The sequence below is a fragment of the Cydia fagiglandana genome, chromosome 9 (assembly GCF_963556715.1).
Source record: "Cydia fagiglandana chromosome 9, ilCydFagi1.1, whole genome shotgun sequence".
In the NCBI taxonomy this organism is placed as follows: Eukaryota; Metazoa; Arthropoda; class Insecta; order Lepidoptera; family Tortricidae; genus Cydia; species Cydia fagiglandana.
Window position 1 is genome coordinate 14,231,786 of NC_085940.1, and position 18,690 is coordinate 14,250,475.

The 18,690-nt window shown below is 38.1% G+C and overlaps 1 protein-coding gene across 2 annotated transcripts in view; it reads right to left on the reverse strand.

Annotated features, from left to right (window-relative positions):
* Positions 1-237: 237 nt before the first annotated feature.
* Positions 238-18,690, reverse strand: part of LOC134667449 (extracellular serine/threonine protein CG31145) — a 112,835-nt gene continuing 94,382 nt past the window's right edge. For both annotated transcript variants that reach the window (XM_063524862.1, XM_063524861.1), the window contains exons 5-12: positions 18,429-18,553; positions 16,947-17,025; positions 14,590-14,682; positions 13,440-13,683; positions 10,594-10,674; positions 4,493-4,605; positions 3,910-4,050; positions 238-2,948 (exon numbers count right to left, since the gene is read on the reverse strand). In XM_063524862.1, the coding sequence (XP_063380932.1) occupies positions 2,756-2,948; positions 3,910-4,050; positions 4,493-4,605; positions 10,594-10,674; positions 13,440-13,683; positions 14,590-14,682; positions 16,947-17,025; positions 18,429-18,553 (1,069 nt within the window). In that variant the 3' untranslated portion in view covers positions 238-2,755. The remainder of the gene's footprint in view (positions 2,949-3,909; positions 4,051-4,492; positions 4,606-10,593; positions 10,675-13,439; positions 13,684-14,589; positions 14,683-16,946; positions 17,026-18,428; positions 18,554-18,690) is intronic.

Sequence of the window (18,690 nt, forward strand, 5' to 3'; positions counted from 1 at the left end):
ATAGTCATTCAATACAGCAGCGATTTTCAAACTTTTTTGGTGACGGAACCCTTTTGACAAGCGAAATATTTGACGGAGCACCAAATTAATTTTCGTTCATCACTGTGGACCAGATATACCTATAGAAGAGCTGGTGTTTTTCTTACAAGTATTTTCGCGGAACCCCAACAGAGGCTTTGCGGAACACACTTTGAGAATGGCTGCAATACAGAAAGTGATAGAGGAATTAAAACAAACTTGTCGAATCATTTCATTTTTAATTTATAAACGATCAACAGAAACACGCTTCGAAAACAGTATTCATGTTTCTATACCTACTTACATTTTACATCTTAAAACATTGTAGGTACATCTTTGGCAAGTCGACTTCTCTTATATATGACATACATCCATCTTCTTTACAACAATACGTAGCACTTATACTAACACAGCAGCACGTATTAATTTAATAAATACAAATACATCTTTAACGACTGCTCGCTTTTCACATTTACGAAATAAGCTGGCTAGCATTACGATACGATACCACCATTTATTTAAATATTTTAAATATATTTTATTAAGACTATTCTTCCTTTTTGTCAATCAATCTTTAATCCTTGGATGCTGCTATCTATGAAATTGTGCAAAACGAAACCGAAAAAACAAGTGAAATACTTAATACTTAATTTATGTATAGTATAGCCCGTTTTTTTAAATTAAAAATTTTCTTACCTCAAAAAGTAGTGGTAATTAAATTTTTCTTCCGTAATCCTCGCATTATTCCTGATATCTAATATTGCGGTAGGTAGAATAATATGTAAACGACTATATAATCGGTGCGTATTTGTAGTTACTCAGATTTGGAATAATAAAATTACGACTACTATTGGGGTTATAAAATTTCTAATCTGAAAAATATAAATGGGGTATAGGTACAGTCACCTGCAATAATATGTTACACAACGAAGGCCGCTCAAATATCTGACAAGATCTTATTTGTAGAGTCATAATAAGAGCGTGTATCATATTTTCTCGGCCTTCGAAGACTAACATATTACCAAATTTCCGAGACAGAAACATCGTGTCAAAATTCATGAAATCAACTCTTCAAATTACGTTTTGCACATTAAATGAAGTACATTGTTTTGTCTTTTAATGTTCTTAATCTCTAGGAATGGTATCTGAAGTTCTTAAAATAAAAGCTGCCGTTCTTAAAATCACAACGAACATAGAATACAGAACAACACTTTGCATTGGTTGACTCTAAACTATACTTACACTTACACAATAGTAGGCACAGTCGCGGACTTTAACGGTTGGGCCATTTAGAGTTCAATCTAATTTGGTTAATTATACTAACGGTATGAAATGTCCAATGTAAAGTAAACCCTAAACGGCTCAACAATTAAAGTCCGTGACTGTACAATGCGGCGAACAGGAGCCAAATTTCTTTTTTTTTTGTTATATTGTGTTTCGTAAAACATTAATACCTATACTCGTACAAGTATATCAGTTTTCAGACAAAACTGGGCTTACGGTTCAATGGTGTTCTAAAATAGACAATTGCTCAGTACAGTCGCCATCAGATATATCGGAGCAGCCAAGGTGTTCACAAATATCTGAACACGCCTCTATTGTCAAGGCGTTAGAGTGCGCGTTCAGATATTGTGAACACCTTGGCCGCTCCGATATATCTGATGGCGACTGTACATAGTTGCCTTCAATACATAATATCAGTAATTTTATTGTTATTGATACAAATGGAATGCTCCTCGATGCCGCTTCGAGATCTACCCAACTGAATATTATTTCAGCTTTTCTAATTGCATGGTTTCGATTAAAGTAGATACTTAATTAATAAATTAATAAAGAAGCAGAAATAAATAACAAAAAGGAACAAACCATAAAATGCGTAGAAACAATAAAAAATAATCCGATAAATAGGAAACATTTTCCAAATTATAATTTAGCCTCTTAAACACTAAAGTCAATCTTATCAAAACGCTTCAATAAAATCCCCAACTTTATCAAACGAAGCTAACTCCCCCCACCATGATATGTCTGTCTTCTTGAGCTTATAGCTTTAAAAGATAACGACAATTAAATATAGCAAAACACCTATAACGAAAACTAAACTTAAACTATTGCATTTCACTATTATTATGTACAGCGCATTGTATTACCTTAATCACCCCATTAAATTAGTGTGGCCCAAGAATCTCCATAGAATTTTACCTGAGAATCTTTATCAATAGCGAGCCATTACCTATCTACTATCACATCCATAAAATTGTGGCACTCAAGGGTCAAACATTCCCATCTTTACATTTCTGGGACCCCTGAACAAACACAATCAAGCCATCAGCAATCAACCTAAAGTGTCATTCTATAGAACTTGCTAGCTATGTAAACAAACCGCCATATTCTAATTGTATCTGAATGAATTTAGTAGTGACTTTTTTTACATAGCAAGTTCCATAGAATGACACATTAACAATAATTTAGTTCCGTTAAAATATACACAGAATATTTAACTTCCTACAAATCAATACTGATTCCAATTGTAAAACCTATTGGTCATTGCGTAAAAATCGGCATTTTTGGCTTGTACAATGGCTTCTTACAGAGTCAGTGGAATGACTTCAAACGTTCACCCAATGTCATTTGGATACTCTTTGGCACTAAAATCTTAAGTCTAAGTCCGGGGTAGACTGGTTACCATTAGACCATAGCTTTATCACACTTTTAGTTCCATCACAGGTGTTTTTAGCGGTCATACGAAGTCGTTGACATCGTTGTTGTCGGCGGGAGCGTCTGCTTTTTGGACGCACTTGCGGATGGCGTCGAGGATGATGGCGGTCCGCCGGTCCAGGGCCGCCAGGTGGGGCTCCCAGAGGACGGGCGTCACGGGGTCCACCTTCATGGCGTCGCGAAGGGACGCTGAAAGTGGTTTGCCGTTGTGGAACCTGAGAAAGATAAACATAAAATTGACAAATAATATTTTGGTTAGATGTAGGTTGGTGGAGGCGCTGGGATATACTGCTAATAAATATGTGTACGTGATTGTGGTTTATTTATTGATTATCAAGATCCAATACAAAGCTCACCAAAATTACATGAAGACATTACATATATGAATTCTATTACAAAGTGTCAAATTAATTGTCCATGCAGTTTTGCAGCGGGATGTGCAGTAAGCTGCAAAATTGCATGGACACATTGTGTATTTATAAATTGATTCATAAAGTACACCCAGCCGGGGTGTACGTAAATTGAGAACCAAAAATTTTATACACATGCTGTCCTCGATAATTAAATTTTCTCATAGCTAGAGCTAAATCGATGTGTTAATTAGATTACGCGCGGTACAATCAAACTATTTGGAAAACAAATTCTGATAAACTCGAGCGAAACATATGCAAATTAAATAACTACTTTAGGGTATACAACATATACAATGCCAACGTCATACTCTCTTACCTATTTATTTTCCATCATCATTTAATTCGTAAATAATTTAGTTTAAGAATATGACATGGCAATTAACATATAAGCTCATAATGGTATTAAAAAGAGAAAAATGAAAGTTATAAAATGGGTAAGAAAAGATTTGTGTTAGATAAATGTAAGTACATGGACAAGGAATCCTGCAGAAAAACTCAAAAAAAATTGCTTACTGTTGACAAGAGTACCAACTCTCAACCAATTGAAACTATGCTGAACGTATTAAACCGAACGTTCCTGAAATACGACTCATAGAATCAGGAACCCTTGTACGGATAGTTACTTGAGTAGCGTGGCGAGCGTGGTCTGACGCACGAGGCAGCACTGCAGCAGCGGCACGATAATGCCTAATCTGTCCGTCGTGGAAGCCTCGCTGAACTTTCCCGAACGGCAAACATTCTAAATTACAGAATAGATAGTTACTTGAGTAGCGTGGCGAGCGTGGTCTGCCGCACGAGGCAGCACTGCAGCAGCGGCGCCAGGATGCTCAGCTCGTCGTGAAACGCCTTGCCGAAAGCGCGACCTTGGTCCAAGTGCAGCGGGAACGTTTCATTCCCAAACATTCTGTAACAATTTTCCAATTAAATACCTATGTTATTTTATTTCCTACTAAACCCTGAGTTATAAAAAATCCAATTAGATCTGGCGGTAGCCCCATTTTACTTCTTCTTCTTCCTGGCCATTATTATTCCCATCTCTCTATTTCTATTTATGGTCTTCATCACCAGATCCATTTTACCAAATTTTATAAGCTGTCGCTTTTAATTTCATAAGTGCATAATGCACGAACTTCTTATAAAAATACCAAGTAGGTAACATTATAGTTATCCGATTTCTCCAAGATTCCATTATGATATATTATCTGCTAACAATGTCCAACTGTGAAGTATAAATTATACCATTTAAATAAAGAAACACAAGTAAGTCCATCGTCCATCCGTCTTCGCAAAAAATAAAATCCGAAATATTGAAATTGGTGAAAAAAAGTTTAGGTGAAGCTACGAACTTGAAAGTTTCATAGTGATGTCGATCCATGTTGCCGGTGAGGAAGTCGAAGATTGACATGTCCATCAAGTCCAGCATTCGCCGCCCCGAGTCGTATGGCGCCGTAGTTTTCACCTAATAAACAACAACACATTTTTAAAAATAAAAATACTAACGGATTTAGATCACAATAGGTTTTTACGCCGACTGCTACGTCAAGTATGGGGATCTATATCTGAATCCCTAAAGTATTTTCACCTATCTTTGCATTCCCTAATATTCTTTGTCATAATGATCAGTTGTCCTAACACTAAAAACCCTAATTTTGGTTTCCCTAAATATTGGTTCCTCATCCTAATATTATTAAGCCTATTTTCTTTTTTGCGAGGGTCGCAGTTCCAACCCTAACCTAACCCACCTTTGTGGCAGCAAGTTCTAAAACCTAACCATTTTTCAGAACCTTACATTATGGGAGATAATCATTATGGGTCGTTTCTCAAAAAGTTGGCACCGCCAGGTTAACGTTAACGTTTTTCAAAAATTTTGCATTTTCGCATTTTTTTTTATTGGGATCGTTAAAAGGCAACTTTAACTATTAGAAAATGTGGAAGGGAAGCAATTCCTTCAATTAGTTTAGGAGATATAGGCGTTTGAAATTCAGGTTAATGATATCAAGGACAGGTGAAAGATATTTTGTCTCCAGGTTATCGATAGTAGAAGCAGGTTATCGAGAAATAAGTACAAATTCCAATGAAAATATTGACAGGTTATCGAGAGGCGTCATTAACCTGTGTCCGTTGCCGTTAACCTGGTTTCTTGTCATCGTTCACCTGTAATGAGTGTCATCCACCTGTCCACCACATCATTTTCAATGCCTTCTAAAAATAATCGAAAAATGTGTCATCTTCTGTAAAAAGGGACCTTATTGTCCACCACGATGATTAAAATTTTGGATTCTGACCCACCTCACCTTCGATTCGATTCCCAATTTAACAACAAGTTTCTGTGAATAAGTAAACATTCAATCTTACTGTCTATTCACCCTGGCAGTACCTAGTGGAACTCAGGTTTGGTGCAACATAGGCACATGCAGTTTTGGTCATCCAACTCGTCTTGGTGAGCACTTGGGAGAGCAGAACTCAAGATAGAGCTGATGCTGGACCATCGCAGTACCTAGTGGAACTCAGGTTTGATGCAACATAGACACACGCTGTTTTGGTCATTCGACACGTCTTCATGAGGACTTGGGAGGGCAGAACCCAAGATAGAGCTGATGCTGAACCCTCGCAGTACCTAGTGGAACTCAGGTTTGGTGCAACATAGACACACGCTGTTTTGGTCATTCGACACGTCTTGATGAGGACTTGGGAGGGCAGTACCCAAGATACAGCTGATGCTGAACCCTCGCAGCACCTAGTGGAACTCAGGTTTGGTGCAACATAGACACACGCTGTTTTGGTCATTCGACACGTTTTGATGAGGACTTGGGAGGGCAGTACCCAAGATCGAGCTGATGCTGAACCCTCGCAGCACCTAGTGGAACTCAGGTTTGGTGCAACATAGACACACGCTGTTTTGGTCATCCAACACGTCTTGATGAGCACTTGGAAGAGCAGTACCCAAGATAGAGCTGATGCTGAACCCTCGCAGTAACTAGTGGAACTCAGGTTTGGTGCAACATAGACACACGCTGTTTTGGTTATTCGACACGTTTTGATGAGGACTTGGGAGGGCAGTACCCAAGATAGAGCTGATGCTGAACCCTCGCAGCACCTAGTGGAACTCAGGTTTGGTGCAACATAGACAATTAGACACACACTGTTTTGGTCATCCAACACGTCTTGATGAGCACTTGAGAGAGCAGTACCCCAGATAGAGCTGATGCTGAACCCTCGCAGTACCTAGTGGAACTCAGTTTTGGTGCAACATAGACACACGCTGTTCTGGTCATTCGACACGTCTTGATGAGGACTTGGGAGGGCAGTACCCAAGATACAGCTGATGCTGAACCCTCGCAGTACCTAGTGGAACTCAGGTTCGGTGCAACATAGACACACGCTGTTTTGGTCATCCAACACGTCTTGATGAACACTTGGAAAAGTGGTTACTAATATAGAGCTGATGCTGAACCCTCGCAGTACCTAGTGGAACTCAGGTTTGGTGCAACATAGACACACGCTGTTTTGGTCATTCGACACGTCTTGATGAGCACTTGGGAAAGCAGTACCCAAGATAGAGCTGCTGCTGAACCCTCGCAGTACCTACTGGAACTCAGGTTTGATGCAACATAGACACATGCTGTTTTGGTCATTCGACACGTCTTGATGAGCACTTGGGAGCGCAGTACCCAAGATAGAGCTGATGTTGAACCCTCGCAGTACCTAGTGGAACTCAGGTTTCGTGCAAGGTCAGGTCAGGTTAGGTCCGGGTTCAGGTTCAGATAAGAGCCGAGATCCAGGTCCAGGTCCGACTCCGGGTTTGAGTCTAGGTCCGGGTCCGAGTCACAGTCCGGGTCCGAGTCCGGGCCCGAGTCTGGGTCCGGGTCCCAGCCCCAGTCCCAATCCAAGTTAAAATCTAAATCGCCAAACGTGTACTATGCATCGTTGAAGAGTTCTGTTCTAATCATCATCAGCAGTTCCACTTCATCAAATGCGACAGTTTTTAATGAAAATGCTTGATTTTCTGATGTAAATCCAAAAGTCACTATACGCATGCCTTTAAGGTTTGAGGAGTTCCCTCGATTCCTCATGGATCCCATCATCAGAACTCGAGATTGACAAAAATGCAGCTTATAAACTTATCTTGCTTAACAAACATAACGAAGAGGACAAATCGCCAAACGTGAACTATGCATCGTTGAAGAGTTCCGTTCTGATCTTCATCAGCAGTTCCACTTCATCCAATATCACTTTTGTGAATGTATATGCTTGATTTGTAAATAAAAACACAAAAATCACTATATGTATGCCTTTAAGATTTGAGGAGTTCCCTCGATTCCTCATGGATCCCATCATCAGAACTCGAGATTGACAAAAATGCAGCTTATAAACCTATCTTGCTTAACAAACATAACGAAGAGGACAAATCGCCAAACGTGAACTATGCGTCGTTGAAGAGTTTCGTTCTGATCTTCATCAGCAGTTCCACTTCATCCAATGTCACTTTTGTGAATGTATATGCTTGATTTGTAAATAAAAACAAAAATCACTATATGTATGCCTTTAAGATTTGAGGAGTTCCCTCGATTCTTCATAGATCCCATCATCAGAACTGGGTTTTGACAAGAACGGGACTAATCTGCATATACTTATACTTTTTACAAAACATTTTAATATATGTCTAAAACTAAAAACCCTCATAAGGTACCTTTTCCCGTGGGACGTCACAAATCTAGTTTGAGTATATGTAACGTGGATTTTAAATAATTATCGATCACCTGTCATATGGCAGGTGAAGGACGCTTCGTTCACCTGCCATTGCATCATTCACCTGACTTTTTTGGACAGGTTAACGAGACTTAAGACAAAAGTACAAAAATTTCAATAATATGCAGTTTTAACAGACAGGATAGTTTTTATTCCTAAATTAACACACAAAAGCGATATAACCGCTATATAATTAAACAGTTACGAGTATTAGTTGTGGTATCAGTGACATTAACCTGCCGCAAAATCTCATCCACCTGGCAGTTTTAGCCAGGTGGACGATATGCAGGTGATGGGGAAAATGGCAGTTATATCGCGAATACACAAAATGTATTAGCTTGATGAACTCCATACTTAGGCATATAAAACTAAACTATTGTTTACGTTACATATCTTGATAGTAATGCGATAGGTTACATAATTAGCAAGATATCGACTCCAGGATAAAGAGTACTTACCCATTACAAACTCCAATTTCCGATACTTTGTCGTTTGTGTTTTATTTGCGAAGCACAATAACCACGTCTTCGTCCTACCAGGTGATAGCTGATGAGTGACGGCTTCAGCTCGTGCGGAGTGAGACGGGAAAGGTGCGGTGGGGGTTATACAATCGTCGTGAACGTGACGCGCCAGGTGACTGTTAAGAATTGCCTTGGACAAACTTTGAAGCCGAATAACTTAAAATATAAGTATAATATTGTTATGCGATAGTAATACTTTAAAAGTTAAGGATATATGTTAATAAAATACGGTAATGCCGTTAAATTAAGTTAATATTTTGTGTGGTTTTCATAGCTCGGAACATCAGTACCTCGCGTTGGGACACGGCAGGTTAACGGATAAACGTAGTTACAATATTTTTTTTTGTAATCAATATTTATTAAATTTTTTTCAAAGTATTAGGCCTCTGTGTAAAAAGTCTCTCTAAATATGTATTAATTTTTTATATATAAAAATAGTACATAACGAAAAAAAAGTTCTAACATAAACCTATTTACAGGTGGCGGTGCCAACTTTTTGAGAAACGACCTATGACAGTTGATCGTTAGGGCATGTGCCCATTAGGACAAACCAGTTAGGGCAAGTGACTTTAGGACAAACGTAAACATATATGTTTATTTTTTATATCAAATTCTATAAAGTTATGTACTCACTGAGTATAATTGCATGAATTCTATAGTAATTTAAATTGTATTTTTCTTAATTACTCGTAATGCATGTTAATTATAAGATGTAATAATGTTTTGAAAAGATGTGTCCCGCCGAGTTTGTTGCCGGTCCCATATTGGGATACCCTCCTCCAATTGAGGGGGGATTTAAATCTTCTCGGGGCAGAGGTGTACGGTTGGAGCCGGTAAAGGTTTATTTGACGTTCATAAGCGCATTGTAATATGCCTACTTGAATAAACTATTTTTTATCTTTATCTTATCTTATCGTTGTTAGGGATTCAGAATGGCACCCATATGGGAACTGTAAGTCAGTGCCAAGTCAGTGCAAAGTTAGCGTAGACAGACTCTATTGCATTATATATTCAATTGTATACATATATCAGAAAAAACCTATCAATCTACATTTATTGTCACGCGCCGAACAAATAAGGAAAAATTAACGGAACAGATTTAGATCGGAGAAAAGCTTTTCTGACATTGATTTAAGGTTTAGTTTCACATGGCCTGTGGAAAAGTTTATTTCACTAGTAGGTACCTACATTATTACACACTACTTAGTACATTATTTAGGTTTGATTATCATATCACTCGTTTCGACAGTATTTGTATGCATTGCCCTATTTCTCAACACACATGCTGTCATTTACATACAATTTCCATACATCAAAACCGAATTGGCACAAATGGAGTAACATTTTCAGATTTACATACAGACGCCTAACGTATCAACTTACTGTGCAATACCAAAGCAATACAGAATAATAAGTTACTAACTATCACCTTCGTATTGTCTGGGAATTAAGTTTACTTGTCAAACTTGAACGGAATTTCGATCCAAGTGAGACAATAAAAATGTATTGTATTCAGTTTCAGGCCATGGTAACTTAGAACCACCATCAGACATATCGGAGCCGGGGTTTTCACAGTTCACACATATCTGAACAAAGTCAAGTAAATATTAAAGTGAGGTAGGTAAGTAAAGTTCATGTTCAGATATTTCTGAACACCGCTTCGTTTATGTGCGTGTGTATCCACAATTTCTTATGACACACATTTACTTCTAACATCGATAATAATAAATTGAACCTTTTTGAAAATCGAAAGATGACTCGTAAGTGACATTTTATAGGCAGTTATTTCATGATCAGTTAGTTATATACCTACTTTAGCTAAGTAAGGGCCACTTGCACCATTCTACTAATCCAGGGTTAACCGGTTAAACCTGGAGTTGCCATGGTTACCAGTAGAATTTGACATTAGGTTAACGGTTTAACCGCTTAACCCCAGGTTTGTGGGTTGGTGCAAGTGGGCCTAAGTAAAACTTTGCCACTTCACATACCTTATAATATATAATATGTACTCCTTTATTACGCGGCTTCGTTCGTAGCTCTACGCAGTTGTTTCGTAGCAACTACGAATTACTGCATGCAGTGAAAACTTAGCTTAAAACTTTGCCGTGATATCACGTCAGGCGTAGAAAAAGAGTTAAGTTAAATTATATTAATATTAAAATTGTTTTGTATTGTACCGTGTCACAGTAGTCTGACTGCAACTCCCACTGGGCTTTTCTTCTTTTGTGATACGAACGTCTCCAAGGATGCCGCCACACCTGAAAGGAATACATGATTATAGTCAAATACATATTCCTATTACTCCTTGCTCAATAAAAAATCGCAATGCAATAGAACGAGTGAGAAGTAAAGGCAAGGAATTTAAAAAAAAACTTTATTGCTTAGTGGCCTTAGGGAATTCTGAATACCGAAGTAACCTAAGATACTTTAACTTTTTATACTCCTACTTTGGGTACGCATGAATGACCTCCTAGTGTAAATTTCATTCGATAGCGTGATGGTCGTACGCGTTTACGTTAAGTCTCATTTTGTATGGGATTTAGAACTGCACGCCAAGCGGGACGTTTTGGAAACTCAAAATGTACAACCTATACCTACGAAACTATAAATTTTCATAGATTGTGATTAAGCTCAAACACATATCTTCTAATGAAAACATTGTTTTAAAGCGTAAACGACGTTAGGTATTAAAATTTATTGAGTTAATTATTATGTACCTATCAATCAAATGGGACATAAGATATTTGTTTTATGTAGGTAACTTACTTTAGCATGGAAATTGTAGTCAATATATAGAGTCAGCAAAATTATATGTAACTTTCTGGTTATGTCACCGATGTCACCAAGTAGGTATATATATACCTAGTCATGTAAATGGATTGTTGAGATCTAGAGCCTCTTGCAACAGAGTCCTTAATTTACGTGTACATTTTTCATCATGTCGACAATAATAGGCAAAAAATCTAAATGTAGAAAGAAATAAGATGTAACATAAAAATTACCCAAACACCAAATCAACGCGATTAGAAACAGTTGAATGGAAAATGATTACAGAGCGTGGACTTATTTACGGTCGGAATATTATTACGCCGCTAATACGTATCATTAGTTTTGAAATGTGACGCGGCTTGATTTCTTGTTCTTATTACGAATAAGTAGAACAAGAAGTACCTACATATATCCTACGGATAGGAACATGTTGGTTTACAGGACTTATTGTGTTATATATTTTATTTACGTTGCATCAAGTTATCATAACATAATAAATCTAATAATAGTCAGGCCCCTCTCTCCGGCTTGCCTTCATTGGCCGACTGGAGTGAAGACTGAGCAAGGGGTGCAGGACTCTCACGACGAGAGTCTTACCTCTGGCTTGCCGTAATCGGCTGTCCGAGTGGCGTGTCAGAGGGCCTACCGCGAACCACGTTCGACGTGTTGCCTCTCTGTCGCACTTGTAAATTCGTACGTAAGTGTGATAAGGAGGTAACACGTCGAACGTGGTTCGCTGTAAGCCCTCTGAGCTATATGCCGAGACGCGAGTTGGGACAGTGGCTGTTTACAGCGGCGTTGTTATAGCGGCATAGCGGCAACAGAAATACATAATTTGTGAAAGTTTCAAGTGTCACGGTTCGATGTTTGATTCGTTGAAATACAGCCTGAGGAGCGATTTTTGAATTTCGATCGCTCAATTTCGTCACTCGAAAATCGGTGAAAAACGGCGAAATGCTAACTTTTTAAATATGAGCGATTAAAATTGTGTATTGACCACTCGTTTTCAATTCTATTAGCAGATTTTAAATGCCTATTAGGCAGGAGATATTATTAAACGAAATACACGAAATCGGCCGGTAGAAATTAAAAAATCGGCCCCTTGGTGGCAGACAGACGGTGGAGTCTTAGTAGGGTAGGTCCCGTTTTTACCCTTTGGGTACGGAACCCTAAAAAGGTATTATCACCTTGATTATGTCAATATTACGTGTTAGTTGCACGTTATCGTAAGTCCTACTATTTCCTCCTCGTTGCACACTCATTACTTATTACGTTGTGCGGTTGGCATCGATAACCTAAATTGTAAACCTGAAGACTCTAAACATAGTTATTGTTAATTGGGGTTTTTTTCTACCAATAATACAACTTTAAGATTATAGCAGCTATAAAGGCTGAACTGTATGAATTTGTGGATATGATTAATTGCCGAAGTCTACGGACGAGCGACAATAAAATTCTTCGTCTAACTGAACGGCTTTATTTTACTTCTCAACATTTAAATATAAACTAAAATGGTTAGGCAGAAGAGCGAATCCTAGGTCTATGGGCAAAATCAGGAACCATTCATTGACGTGACAGATCATTGACACACAAGACAACACAGGCCTGCGCGACAGCGCGCATCAGCCAGTGTTCGCCACAAATTCTTTTAACGTAGTATTTAAAAATGTTATGCAAGTACAAGGACTGGACTAGAAATACATAGTTCGACAACGATCAGATAACTCGAACAATGTAAGACTCATCTCGGGATCGGGACTGGTGTCGGAAATCCCACTATATTGCAGTAGCACCTATGAGCATTTTCCAAGGAAGCAGAACTTGTTCACCCGCAACAGGTGTCATAAGTACATTCTGTTCAGCTAATTCGGACAATGGAAGAAACGCAGCTAAACATCCCTTCAACATGTTAGGTTTTCAAATGGCGTGTCCAGTGTCGCAGTTATATGAACAGTTAAGCAGAAGTTTTGATGATTTAAAAATAACATACGGGTCCATATTGGGTCGCATAATAATTGATTATCCTAATGTTACGCATAAAACTCATTTCGCATAATTGTTATTGTGCTGGAAATACTGAAAAATTATAACACAAACCTAATCTAACCTACCCTATTCTATACAACCAATGCAAAATATTTTCGAAAATACTTTCTGTTTCAGCTGGAGAAAAAATATGCGAAAAGAGATTTATGCGTAACATTACATTATGAAAATCAATTATTATGCGATGAGATAGGATCCCATAACATACCTTTCGTTCAGCTAAGTCGGACGAGGGAAGGAACGCAGCGAAGCTTCCCTCCAACATGTCGGGGTTCCCACAAATGGCGTGCCCAGTGTCGCAATAGTACGAGCACTTTCCGTGGAAACAGAAGTTGTTCGCCGGCGAGACGAAGAATGTCTTCAGAATGTCACCCTCGGTGACATCGTAGATCTCTGTAGTCATGTTTAGGACGCGCCCGACTACTGGCATGGCACGTCGAAATCCCAGTATCCTATGTCAATAAACTTTAATTACAATTCGGCTTATTGTTATTAAATATAATATTAGGGTTTCTATTTTTTTGATAACGGGTGCGTACCTGCAGATAAAAACACTCATTATAAGTAGGTACCTACTCTTTATGTCAATACATTTTCTTATTCTTCGGAATGTAAGGTGAATGCTCTTGTGTTTTCAGATTTTACATAAGTAATACTGAAAGTTCTTAGAAAGGATCACGTAGAGATCATATCACAAAAAAAGTCTTTATAGCTAGCCTAGTATGTACAACAAACTTCAGATAATTAGTTATATTATAAATATTAATGAGAACTTTAGATATAGTTCTACCTAATAAAATAAAAATAATAAAAAATGCTCCTGGCTGTTGGTGTGTACCTAATATTTATTATTTATTACCGGCTCTAGGATTAAGATAGCCCGTAGGTACTAGATTACAGCCAAGGCTAACAACACATAAAGGTGTATTCAGAACCCTAAAATCTGATACCAATTTGATTTCAAAATCATTGCCTCACGTTTGTAATCATGTAGTGCGACTGTTATGCACTGATATTTTCTGTTTCTGAATAAGTCTACTCGTGCTATCTGTTAAGTTTATAATCGATTATTCGGACACGTGATATTTCCACTTGATTAAAGTGCGGGTACTTGATAATGTCATTATAGTCATTATCGGTCAACGTCGTTTTAAATAAATAAAGGATTTTTACACATTTCACCGAATGTAATAGGTACAAAATTATTTGGATACGTTGACATATTATAATAATTTAAATAAAACATTTTTAATAGATTGGCAAGACCGAAGTAATAAAAAATATGCAAATTTAACTGACTTTGAATTACTGTTAATTCAGAAGTAATTCGTATCCAGCAATATTATGAACTATCTCACCTGTCTAGATGGAATGCGGCGATTTCAGCGGTGTGTCTTTCGTAGTCGGAAAAATAAAAATGATTGGGCAACGTCTGTACATCTCTCGCAAATCTGTGGATCAAAAACACTTTAGTTTAAATATAATAAAATCGTAAATTAAAATAATAACGTTTAATAAAATAAAAACTTAAGTTATAATGAAGCCAATCCTTAAAGTGGATTCTTTTCCGCTAATATATATGTTGATCTTTGGGTTAGCAATCTAGACCCAACGAGTATGAATTTATCCGGAGTTGGATCCAGATCAGACGTATCTTCCGTACAATTTGAAGCTGTATAACAAATCCTTCCAAACAGCCGTATTCGAACAATGAGATACGTCAAATACTAGATATTGAAACGATATGGATTAGATATGTCAGTGTCAAACAAGTGTCAAAATTGACATTTCTTCAAACAAAAACGTCACTTTTGACACTTGTTCGACACTGACATATCTATTCCATATCTTTTCAATATCTAGTATTTGACGTATCTCATTGTTCGAATACGGCTAAAACCGGTTTTAGCGAAATGTACGCGTTTTATCGTTGTATCATACTACTAGTTACTACTCGAATTATATTAGTAACTAATACTTTACCTACACATTAATTGAATTCATATTTAATCTAATGAGGTGTAAACGGGTCTTTTCTTTCATTGAAACAATAACCTACTTAACCAATTTCAATATCGCGGTACGAAAAGTTGGTAAAATTAAATGTACTTATAGGGGCGACGACCAACCGAACGCTTTGCCAAACCAGATAAAAATAATTTTGAATCGATTATCAAGTTCTCATCTTGCAGATGTTTAAGCACTCTAGGGTTCGGAGCTGAGGAGGAAACGATAAAGCGATGGAGCGATAGCGCACGGAGGCCGCTCTTGTTTTGACGAACACGAGTGCAGTAATCGTTGCTTAATTCATCTTTAACATTATTATCGACACAATCTGTCGGATACTAGAAATATTGTCGTAACGACTAATCGTCTTCTCTCGTGTCATGGTTTCTCTAAAACTCTAAACAGTGGATAGTAACGACTAATGAAAAAAACAGGACTGTGACGGTTCTCGATTATCGTATATACGTAGTCTAATTCTTTAACACGCCATGCAGCTCAAGCGAGATATCGGTAAGATGGCTTTAAATTTATCTCAGTTGTAGAATTAGCATAGGCTGTTTAGGTACCTGAGCAGCGGTTTTTTTCTATAATTTCGAGAAGTGCTATTTTATACCTCAACCCTTCAAGGAGTTACAAATGAAGCCTAACTAATGAACATGGACTTAAATATTAATATTTAAATGTGTGGCTCTAAAATTAGAATTCTTGAAATAAACTTTAAAAAAATATATCTTAAACCAGGTAACAGAGTAACAAAGTAATTTATACAGTTTGACTATTCAGTCGAAAATGAGTTGGTCAAATCGGGCATAAGGATAAGCATAATCTTAGAGACAGCTAAAAATAGCGAACGGTAGGGTTAACTATCGGCTGTCGCGTAATCTATCGTCCCCGAGTGAATTGTAGCACGGCCTCTAAGGCCTCTTGATATGTCGTCGGGGCATCCCCTCGAGTCCATAATTTACCTAGCAAAGCTACGGACCCCTTAGAAAAGTAACCTGAGAGTTACGGGCGGACGTCCATAATCTATCGATATCTATATCCTATCTCTCGGCCACTTATTTTTCGAACGTCTCTCCCAATTTCAATCCCTTTCCCAATTTTTGCAAAAAGGAATATAGTAACAAAGTAAAGTGCTGAGACGTCTGACACGCGATATGCACCTCCTATAGGAATTTCACGCAATCCCCCAGAGTGGCTTTTTGGATGTTCCTTTTGTTTTATTTGTCGCAGCGAAATTTGACTTCATTGGCCTTTCTGAACTGTACTATTATTTGTAAAATAGTATTGGATTAGGTTTACTCAATCAATTTTCGAAATATGAAAGAACTTTATGGGAAAGAAAACTCTCTGAAAGTCCTTTGTGAATCGAACAATATACACAACAGTGCGAACTCGAAGCTTGCCTCAGTTTAATAGTAGTTGTAGTGGAGAAGTTGTAGGACAAGCCGCTAAGCCGGTCGCGTGAAAGAAGTGTCTGGAAGTTTTGTGAATGGAACCGACGCGTAACACTCGAACACGGCTGTGTCACCTTCTCGGATCCGGAAGAACTTTGCCAAGTTTCCGCAAATCGCTCGCGTGGACCTTGCACGAGTACTCGAAACTACAGCTCTCGAAGAAAACTTGTTTACCGAACAACGCGCCTAAAGCCGCTTGGGGTGGCCTGAAACGTTTCTCAACATGATAAGAAGAAATCAATATACCTCACCTCATTGGTTTGAAGAGCGCTTGAATACCGTTGGGGTAGTCAATAATGAGCTTCAACTGGGTCCCTCCTTCTTTTTGCTCTGTCAAAGATAAAATTAATTATTGAAAACGTAGGTATTTATTTGATCGAAAATAATCTCTCTTTGTAGACGGATATTTTGAAGGGTTTTCTACCTGAATCTGAAAACAAACGGTAAACTATGAAATAAAGTCTCTAACAATGAAATCCAATTAACTGGTTTAAATATTTAAGTCCAATTTGAAGTAAAGGGCGAGATTGTTGTGGTACTATTGTCCGCCGGACCGCTAACCCCACAACTGATTGCAAATCCGACTTCATTTAATATACATACGGCTCTCTGGACCCGCCCCTTACAGAAGTTGCCCATTGTTCTTAAATATAGGTATATACTCGTACGTACGTACACGTACGTACCTACAAATATCAATAATAATGAAGTATAATCAATTAAATCAATCAAAACTGTTAAAATCCATTCATCGAAGCAAAATACGTATAAAACGTTATAAAGACGTCTAGAAAAGGCTTATTTCAATTATGGACCCTTTAAATCAAGACTGAAGAGAAACGGATTTAGTAATGAATTATAAAAGAGGCAAACTGAGCAAGCCCCGGCATTTAAACGTAACAAACGTCGCGAAGGTCGCTATCCAAAATATTAATGTTTTATTAATTCCAATTGCCAAGAGCTTGCATAATTGGTACCTTTAATTTTGTACAGTTCAAGTAGGTATGTACTAACTACGTTAATCGAATTATGGTGTGTACCTAAAGTCTATCTTTACACATAGACGTATTTCTTTGTATCTATATGGGACAAAGAAGACTTAATATAAATAAATACTTGTTTTCAATATATACCTATACACTCTCACTTACTTGCTGCGCAAGAAGGTGTTAGTGTCCCATATCGTATAGATATCACGAATAAGTGATATACAGATGAGAAATAAATTAAAACAGATAGTATATATTATACTGGCGATCCGCCCCGGCTTCGCACGGGTTAGACAAAACCTTAACAAATTATACTCCTAAACCTTCCTCAAGAATCATTCAATTGATAGGTGATAAGATAATATAATCGCATTAAAATCCGTTCAGTGGTTTTTGAGTTTATCGCGAACACACATAGACACAGACGGATGCGGCAGGAGACTTTGTTTTATAAGGTGTAGTGATACTTGGGACGCTCGGTAGGGCGGAGGCCGATCGGACGTCCCAAGGGTTGAAGCGGACTTGCGCGATCTCCATGCCGATAACTGGCGGGAGATGGCACAGGATCGAAACAACTGGCGTGTACTCGTGTCGGAGGCCAAGACTCATTTTGGGTCGCTGCGCCATTAAGGGCTACTTGCACCATCCCACTTACCCGAGTTAACCGGTTTAACCTGCAGTTACCATGTTTACCCGGGTTAGTGGGATGGTGCAAGTGGCGCTAAGTGAGTAAGTGAGACGTACCGGCATGTAGCACAGGCAGCGTGACCATGTCCTTAACGACCGCATCGACGAGCGGCTCGCCTTCTTCATAGAGCTCGTGCTGCGCTATCCGCAGCTGGAACTTCTCCAAGTTGGACGCGTTCACGCTGTAACAACACACATGTATTGATTTCATTATTTAAATTATATGAACCAGTAAGCTGATATAATCAAACAGACTAATTAATCATCAATTAATCAGATTAATTTATCAGTCTACCTCAAATCTGGCCTTTGCTCTTCT